At 48.4% G+C, this 9814-nt stretch overlaps 1 protein-coding gene across 1 annotated transcript; it reads right to left on the reverse strand.

Annotated features, from left to right (window-relative positions):
* Positions 1–552: 552 nt before the first annotated feature.
* LOC147707849 (uncharacterized) lies at positions 553–1389 on the reverse strand. The gene has a single exon (XM_086925681.1). The coding sequence runs from the start codon at positions 1387–1389 to the stop codon at positions 553–555; it is 837 nt and encodes a 278-aa protein (XP_086781807.1).
* Positions 1390–9814: the final 8425 nt, after the last annotated feature.

Raw genomic sequence — 9814 nt, forward strand, 5'->3', positions numbered from 1 at the left:
CAATCTTTGCTCTTGCATACTGTACAGCTTCAACAGTAGTCAAAGAACTTTTTTGGAACAGTTTGCACAAAGATGCAAATTCACTCAGAATGTCATTAAGTACTGCAAGGGAAATACGGTAGTTTGAGTCAGATAGCTTTTTGTAACAATATTTAGCAACTGGATCATTCTTTTCAACTTTTTCATGCTCAAAGTACTTAAGAACAGCCTAATAATTCCGAATTAGTGCACCAACTGCAAAATGCCTTGAAAGCCACAGGACTTCATTCAATGGTCGAAAAGAGACCACTTCACAATCAGTGACTGATGCCATTTCATCCAGCTTGGACTTCCTTGCAGGAGATCTGGAGAACACTGTGTAGACAGTCCTCAATAATGTCTCCATCTCTTTAATCATTGGAACTCTCTTCCAGGCATCAACTCCCAAATCTTCTCGGTAAGCGACACAATGCTGCTCAACTAGATGGGGAGTGGATTGTTTAAGGCAAGTAGCAACACCATTATTTTTACCCAGCATCACAGACACACCATCGGATGTGAACATGACCATTTTCATGAAGTCCAGTTCATTGGCAGTATAGAATTCCTAAACAGCGTAGTGATAGCCTCAGCATTACAACTAGTCAACTTCACTATGCCGCCAAACAGTGTTTTGTGCTCTGTTGAGTTTACAGGTCGGAACTTGAAGTACAGGATGAGCATTTTTGTAACAGAAATATCTGTGCTTTCATCAATTATCAATGTGTGATACAAAGCGTTACGAAGTTCTGCAATAGCTTCACAGTGTATCACGCTATTGATGGCCTCAAGGAACTCAAAGGTATAGTTCTTGCTCCTCCAGCTGTCTGGCATCTTCACATACAAAGCTCGGTGGTCATGGACGTCTTGTACAGATAACATTGAAGTATTCATCTTCACTGCCAGCAACACGTTGTTGATGAGAATCTTTATCTCCTCAGGCAGGGATCTTTGTCGTTCAACTACTTCCATTCTATTTGCTTTGTCAGTAACAGTTTCTGTCAGCATTGCCCGCACTCCAAAACCAAACCTGGCAGCAGCACTTCTGTTTCTCAATATCACCATGGCAGACTCGTGAACTTTGCTAATTAGATGGCGTTTCATGTAATCCAGTTTCCAGCCATCACTCCATTTCTTCCCTGTAGAAAAGTCCCCAACAATCTTGGCTTCGGCACATGCTTTGCAAATCAAGCCCACGTCTGGGCTGTATAGAAATAGTTCCCCAAGTTGCACGCGAACCTTGCTTCGTGATTTCTGTGTCTCAGCCTCCAAAATTTCTTTCATCCACTCTTCCTTGAATACAAGGCAACATTTCTTCCTTTGTGGTGAAGCATCAAACTCTGCATAAGGTACAGCTTTGCGCTTGAACATATTTGTGATAACTGGGTTTAGCCTGCTATGCCACAAAGCCTGCAAAATAAAGGAACATAGCTAAAGTTGATGCCTATCCTCATGATTGCAATCTGTTACATAATACAGAGGCATTGCCGGAAAAACGTAGAGTGTAATTACCTGGATTTCTGTCCACTGCCCTTTCTAACTTAAATGATGCACTGTCCGTAGAGCCTGCAATAGACGTAAAGATTGTTATAGCACATTGTGAATTTGTGATACAGCAATATACCATGTGCACCATAAAGGAACTCTACCCAACAATTACCTGTTGTGATTGTGCTCACGTATCCCCATTCAAAGGTGTGGGGTACTGTCTGTGAAACCTAGAACAGAAGAAAACATGGGTAAGGTATGTTGTTATATTACAATGCACAAGATGGACCACAGTTTAACTCTACCAAACAATTACCTGCTCTGCTTGTACTCACGTATCCCCATTCAAATGTGTGGGGTACGGTCTGCGAAACCTGCAACAGAAGAAAACATGGGTAAGGTATGTTGTTATATCACAATGTAAAAGATGCTCCACAGTTTAAGACTACTAAACAATTACCTGCTCTGCTTGTACTCACGTACTCCCGATCAAATGTGTGGGGTACAGTCTGCGAAACCTGCAACAGAAGAAAACATGGGTAAGGTATGTTGTTATACTACAATACACAAGAACACAAGATGCACCACAGTTTAACTCTACCAAACAATCACCTGTTTGTTCTGCCTGTACTCCCGTCTGCCTGTACAACTGTATTTGTAGCACGGTCTCACAAACCTGCAAAAGAAAAGGGGTGCAGATTGTGAATCTATTTACGCAGCACCCCCAAAATCCAATGTGGAACATACACAGAATTACCTTGTCTTTGTGGGTACTCACGCCTGACCATTCAAATCCAAATACCTTACAGACTGCAAACCTGCAATTGAAGACAAGATGGTTAGCAAAGGCTCTAAGAGTTACAAACAATGAATGGGACTGGCCCAGATACTCCATTAGGAAAAACGACCAAATAGTTACCTGGGATTCCAGTTAAGGCAAAATAGCACGTGCCCCTGTACTTCATTATTAGCACCCATTAGGCTAAACTTATCTGCACCTACCCACACAATCCAGCCACTCTCATGCATTTTCTTTACCATGTCAATGGTTTAACAGATATGTGTCCCATTCACACATATTTACATGTAATCACATTTACAATAGACCATGGGTACTCGCAAATATTTTTCTAAGGGTCAAAAATATTTGGTTGTAGTGTGACAGAGGGCCGCACTGATGCCTGCAGTGTAGTGGTCACGGACTTGGGAGGTGTTAAGGTGGACTTGGAGAAGTATGTACATTTAGTGGCTGAACAATGTGGTACAAGAAAACTTGGGATCAATACAGGCCTCTCCTCTTCACTTTGGCTGGATAACTCTGGAGATTGATGGACCAGCTGTAGAGAGATCTGATTTTTGTCTAGTGGAAGTTTTGACTCATTATAAAGTAGCGTAGGAGCGGGTACAGCGCACTGGGGCGTGCTGCACAATTGTTCAATGCAGCAAGTTTAAAAACACAGCTTGTGGGTTTTTAGGGTAATCTGCCCGGTTTGCAGACTTGCTATATTTATTTATATTTTTACAAAGTTTTATATAGCGCAAACATGATCCCGAAGGATATTAGAGCGCTTTACAATAGGATTGAAGGGAGGACATAAATGCAATATCAAGCATCGAGCGGGAAAAGGAAAGTAATACAATAGCAGTAATTACACAAGTTACATAAAAAGAGTAAGTAGTGCTTTCTCTTTTTATAACCTTCCTCCATTGGTGCGCTCTGCCCCTCCCTGCTTATTGCTGTGACTCCTTGAATACGTAATGTGTGACTACCGCATTCATTTTTTTTTTTTTTAACTTTTCAGGAGGTACTGTACACCACAATTTACAGCCGGGTCACTCCATCCTTAAAATGTGCTCCTGTGCACTTTTCTTTTTTAACTTCCTGCTCTAAGGTGGGCATCAACATCTTAAATGTAAATTAAAGAAGAAAAAAAGACAAAATGACTGTCACAACGTGATGTATAATGTTGCACTTGTGATGACTGGTGAGAGCATACGTGATCACACTTGCCTCAAAAGATAAAATGGCCACAGAGTCATGATACATGCATGCACAAACAGCACACTGGGGAAGGCTCTTCATTATTATTTTTCCCGGTGCTGGGCAGTATTGGCTAGAATAGTTTTTTTAATTTTTGTCGCTGCTGCTCAATCTCAGATACGTGTGTGTAATGTGAAGTTGCTGGCAGGCTGATGCGTTTCATTTGCAATGCTCCGACTAAAATACGAGCCCACAGAATTTGCTTTCCTTATGCCAAATTTAAATTAAGGTAGTAACCTGCTAGGCGACTTATCGCTGTGCCAAGGCAGCCAGCCAAAGCTCCCTGGAGGCCTGTGAATTTAATCTGTGTCCATGGTAGCCAGCTCTGCAGCACCCAGGGCAGCCTGCACCGCCCACCACTTCTAGATATATACAGGACAGGGGTGTGCAAAAATGTTTTATTCAATGGGCAAGTTTTGCTAAATTCCAGATGTTTTGCCCTTCACAAGATTTGATACGTTCACTTTTCCACCTTTTACGTGAACAGGAATTTCAAATTGAAAATACAGATAGTCTGCCATTTTTTAACAAATTTTTTTTTTTTGCATGTGGCCACTGTGAGCAACACCACCGGCTTTATGTAATGATAATCAACAGAACCCTTTTGTTGGTGTTAACAATATATGCAACAGAAATAGTCACAAAGTCAACACTTTCACACCCAAGTGACAAAGAGAGAAATACACTTCAGGAAAGCAGTCCTGCCAAGTATCACGCAACAAGCGTTAGACTAACGCATTTCAGTGTGGTGGTTCGCATCACCGCACTGAAATGCATTGTCATGCATAATTAGGCATAGCGCCTTAGCTGTCAAGTTGATACCGCTCCTGAGCTATACGGACTAAAGTAAGTACGTTGGAGTGGCTTGCATGTGCTGTGGCGTACGCGCTGCTCATGGCACTGGGCTTGGTGGGGGATGGGGTCTGAGGTAGAAGCTGCTAACACTGGCTGCTAGATCTACAATTATGTGTCAATAAAACTTTGAAATGCCCGTCACGGTGCTGCATTACAATCTGACTGACGTCATAGGTGCCGCACGACGTTACGTCCTGTTACCGGCTCCAGCTGCAGTTAAGTTTGTGAGAGGCTGCTCTAGGCTGATGTAAATTATTCAAGAGCTGCTAGCACCACTGCATGGTGGTAAATTAAAATCTATCATGATCCTATGACCGGCAGACCCAACCCTTGCGGTCCGCAGCGCATTTGAAGCCCACCGTGCAGCAGTGGTGCCTGCTCCTGATCCCGCGGGAGGCGCACCATGCACGTTTGCTGAATGTTGAAGGATTGTTTGAGGTACAATGGCCAGGAGTCTGAGGAGACAGGCGGTCGGCTGGGCTGTAAATTGAATTACTGTGGCAAGCCTAGCAAGTAAGTGACAGTGTTGCTGCGAGACTCAGTGCCAGCCAAGTGTTAGCTTTTTAACTGCAGCGCGATCAGCTGCCTGCGGGTCGGTGCCCGGACTCGAGTCTCATTTTCTGTTTTACATGAATCATGTTAAACAGAAAATGAGACTCCTGCCCGAGAGGTTCTGTGACCTTCCACATAGGTCCGTCTTTTTGGAATGTTTTCACGTTAATGTTTCGCAGCTACACTCAAGCATTCAGGACTATACAAATAAAAAGAGAACTTGTTATTTAACTTTCTCTGTTCTCAACTTGCCTGTAAACAACAAAACTATTAAAATGTATAACTGAATCAGAATAAAAAGAAAATGACACTTTCCAGGATGAATAGCAAGGTACATGCAACTGATTATACACCAAAACATATTTAGAATTATCATTGTTTTCAACTATTTGTTTAAAAAATGCAATACTAGAGGATCTTCGCGGGCAAGCAAGATGGCCGCGTAAGCTCGGAGCTCCGCAGACCCTCTGACCCTCCGCACATATCCTGGAAGAAATCCTGATCCACGACGGTGGATTTCAATTGGTGAATGGTCGCAGACACGGGATTCGCTTTCCGTTTTTAAATCCGACATTTCTTAGCAAAGTTATGTCGTGTTGAACTTTGTGCCAGGGATGCGCTATTGTCCCGGAGGTGTCCGATGAAAGAGACGACGCGGTGCATGATTGATATGCGGAGTGAGCGTCTTTGGTTCCTGCTGGCGGAGTGCACGTAGCCGCGGAGTTGTTTGCGGCTGCCCTGGCTTCGTGGTAGCTAAGCTTCGTGTCTGCCCGAGTGCCCACAGTGTCTTCGCCGTATCGCCCTTTGTTCTCTCCGGACCCAACATGGCCAGCAGGGGTGATCCCGACAGGACGGCGAACCGGGCTAGGAGGAAGCCGGTCCAACCCCAAACGAATAAGATCGATCGGTACGCCCAACAAAGGACCTCGCCTTCTGTGGTTGCTCAGTCTAAAGACCCCTTACGCTCGAGCTCACCAGAGGGGTCGGACCCCACTTTGCGCGACATCATGGGGGCTATCACAAGCATCAGGACTGAGATGCACAAGCAGCACGAGGTCCTGGCACACAAAGTGGACACCCTGGCTATCGACATCAACTTGATTAGGGCCGACCTGGGCAAGACTAATGATCGAGTAAAATCTCTTGATATTAAGACCTCCAGCCTCACGACTGATGTGTCGGACCTGCAAGCTGAGGTCCGTACCTTGCGGTCGGTTAATGACCTGTTCTCGAGGCGGTTGTAGGACTTTGAAGGACGTGCCAGGCGGCAGAATGTGCGCATCATTGGAGTGCCGGAGGGTGCAGAGGAAGCGGCGGTTGACCTCTTTGTTGAGGACTTGGTAAAGACCCATCTCGCGCCAGCAGGGCTCAGCCACTTTTTCTCGGTGGAGCGGGCCCACAGAATACCTGGCTGCCCTCCGAAGACAGGCGTCACACCGAGACCCATCATCGCCCGTTTATTTAACTTTAGGGATCGGGCTGTGATTCTCCAGGCCTCGAGGCGACATGGGCCTCTCAAGTTCCAGAATGCTGATGTGAACTTCTACCCGGACTTCACCAGGGCTGTTCAGAGACAGCGCCAGAGCTTTGCGGGGGTAAAGCGGCGCCTCAGGGATCTGGGGCTTAAGTACTCTATGCTCTTCCAAGCTAAACTACGCATTGAACGTGATGGCCGAGCCATGTTTTTCGATATGCCTGAGACTGCGAGTGACTGGCTGGACACTTTGCCGCACCGCCGAGAGGACCAGGAGGGACGCTCCGAAGGCGCCTCTGGTGGCCCTGATCATCAGGACTAATGCTTCCCGCACTGCTTTTAGCGGTTGGTGAGCCCGTTGGCTGTGACTGATAATGCCAAGCTGTTGCACTTTTACCTGGAATATCCTATTCTTCCATGGAGGGTGGCAGGGGGGGGACTGCGGGGGTTCCTTACTCCTCTAGGGTCTCTTTTGTAGTTTAGTTTATGGGGCGACAGGCACACTGCTGGTTGGGGGGGCTTTTTAGTCTGCTGCAGGGGTGCAGGGTGGGGGGTGGTGTTGGGGATGGTTGTGTGTGTTTTCTCTGTTTCTCTCTTCTTCTTTCCCTTAGGCAATGGGTCATATGCTCTGTCCTGTTTCGCTTGTTGTTGAGGCTTTTGGGGGTTGGTGGGGAGCTGGGATACGATGATGGGGGGTCGGAAACTGCAAGTTCTTTGCTGGAACGTCAATGGCTTGGGTGATCGTATTAAGAGAGGGGTGGTATTGCAACTGCTCAAAAGACATATGCCTGATATTGTTTTCTTGCAGGAGACTCATTTGGTGGGGAATACATGTAGAGCACTTAATAGGAAAGGCTTCAAAATGGTGGCTCATTCGGGGTTCTCTTCGGGGTCCCGGGGGGCGGGTGTCATGGTGCGCACATCCCTCCCTTTTGAGATTGACTCCACTGTGGTTGACGAGAGGGGGCGGTACGCGGCCGTTTCGGGGCGATGGGAGGGGCGTGCCCTGACATTAGTTTCGGTTTATGTTCCTCCGGGTCTGCAAAATAACATCTTCCAAGAACTTGGTAGCGCCATTTTGAATCTGCCAGCAGGGTTGCTCATTGTAGGGGGTGACTTCAATTCTGTTTGCTCCGGCTCCTTAGACAGACATCCGCCTAGAGCCCTCCGAAGCTCCCAAATGTGGTTGCCCACTTTCCTTGACACTATGGGGTTGGTCGACTGCTGGAGACTTTTACATCCCACCCAGAGTCAATATTCCTTTCATTCTGGCGCTCAAGGTAGTCTCTCCAGGATAGATTACGTCCTTGCCTTGGCAGCTCATGCACCGGCGGTCTCTGAGGCCCGGTTTCTGGCAAGGGGCATCTCGGACCACTCCCCGCTGTGGGTCTCCTTTGACTTTAATATTGTAGTATCGGATCGACCGGTGGTGGTCAATCCGTGGTACTTCCGAAACCCCAAGACTCGTGGTCTCCTGGCCAAGGCTATCGAACGCTACTTCACCGAGAACGTGGGGTCGGTAACATCGGCCGCCACTTTGTGGGAGGCTTTTAAAGCGGTCTTGCGGGGTGAGGCATTCACTCTCATAGCGGAAGCCCGTAGGAATAGAGACGCAGACATGGTGCGTATTGAGGCGGAGATCATGGAGTTGGACTCCCGATTGGAGGCGGGCCCTGAGCCCGACCTGCTACATACTCTCTCCCTCAAGCAGTCGGAGTATCGCGACCTCACCACAGACGCTGCCCTTGTCCTGGGTAGAGAACAGCAGGGTCGGATCTACGATGTTGGTGACAAGGCGGGAAAGTTGCTGGCCTGGCTCGATAAGAAAGAGAGGGCCAGCCGTGTTGTTCCGGAGATACTGGGGGAGGATGGGGTGCTGGTCACTGACCCGAGCGCCATTGCTGAGTCCTTTTTGGATTACTTCCAGGGCGTTTATGCCTCCGTCTCGGATCTGTCTGAGGCCGACTCTGGTGCTTTCCTGTCGATTATCGATCTCCCGTGCCTGTCCGACGCAGATCGAGACGACCTGGACAGGGATATATCTGTGGACGAGGTGGCTCTCGCAATTCGTTCCTTGAGATCTGGCAAGGCGCCTGGCCCTAATGGCATTCCGGTGGAGTTATATAAGATCAAGCCGGATGTGGTTTCCCCGCACCTTCGAAATATGTTTCTTGAGGCGCGTGAGGCTGGCATGCTTCCCCCCGACCAGAGGTTGGCCACCATCGTGGTTATCCATAAGGAAGGGAAGCCAAGAGATTTGTGCCGATCGTATCGCCCCATCTCTCTTTTGAACGCGGAGCCTAAGATTCTTGCCAAAATGCTCGCCAACCGTCTGATTGGCGTCATCGGTGAGTTAGTGCATCCGAACCAGTCGGGCTTTATTCCACACCGCAACACTGCTCTTAACTTGCGTCGACTCCACGGTGCCCTTGCCAGGGCCCATACGCTTGAGGAGCCGGCTGTCTTGGCGTCGTTGGACGCCACGATGGCTTTCGACTCCCTCGAGTGGAGTTACCTGTGGGCAGTGTTGGCGAAGCTCGGTTTTGGCCCGGAATTTGTGGGGTGGGTCAAACTCCTGTATGCCGGACCGTTGGCTAACGTAGCCGTCAACGTCCGAGTTTCCGCACCCTTTGTTCTTCAGAGGGGCACCAGACAGGGTTGCCCTTTGTCGCCCCTCCTGTTTGCACTTGCGCTTGAGCCGCTGGCGGCCTGGCTGCGCAGCCACCCCGACTTATGTGGTATCAGATGGGCCCCCGACTTCGAGGATCGAGTGTCGCTGTACGCAGATGATATCCTGCTGTAGCTCACTTCCCCCTGTACATCCCTGATTGTGGCTTGTGACGTGTTGAGACATTTCGGTCAGTACTCCAGCCTCGTTATTAACTGGTCCAAGTCATACTTGTACGTCCTGAAAGGGGGAACACCTCGCCTTCCGAGGGGTTGTAGCATACAGGTGGCGAACCAGGGCTTCAAGTATCTGGGGATTTATATCTCCACTAATCCCAAGGCGCGCTATGAACACAACTTGCTTCCCCCTCTTCTCCGCCTTCGGCGTGATGTGGAGGGGTGGCGTAAACTCCTGCTCTCGCTGCTTGGGCGCGCGGCGCTGTTTAAAATGATGTCCTTGCCCAGGTTTCTCTATGCCCTGCAAAATACTCAAGACCCGGTCCCGGCTCGATACTTCGGCGAGATCGAGAGTCTACAACGCGCCCTGCTTTGGGATGGCCGCCCTCGGATCGCTATCGCAAAGCTCACGCTACCGTGATACGATGGGGGGATAGCATTGCCCGATGTGCGGAGGTATTACTGGGCCTCCCAGTTGGCGGCCATTAACCATTGCTTATACTGTCCGGTGGACAACCCGGGGTATGCTATGGATCGATGGC

This window comes from Lissotriton vulgaris, chromosome 6 (assembly GCF_964263255.1).
Source record: "Lissotriton vulgaris chromosome 6, aLisVul1.2, whole genome shotgun sequence".
In the NCBI taxonomy this organism is placed as follows: Eukaryota; Metazoa; Chordata; class Amphibia; order Caudata; family Salamandridae; genus Lissotriton; species Lissotriton vulgaris.

Coding starts and splice junctions, on each gene's coding strand:
- LOC147707849 (XM_086925681.1), bottom strand. CDS start 1,389: ATGTTCAAGCGCAAAGCTGTACCTTATGCAGAGTTTGATGCTTCACCA.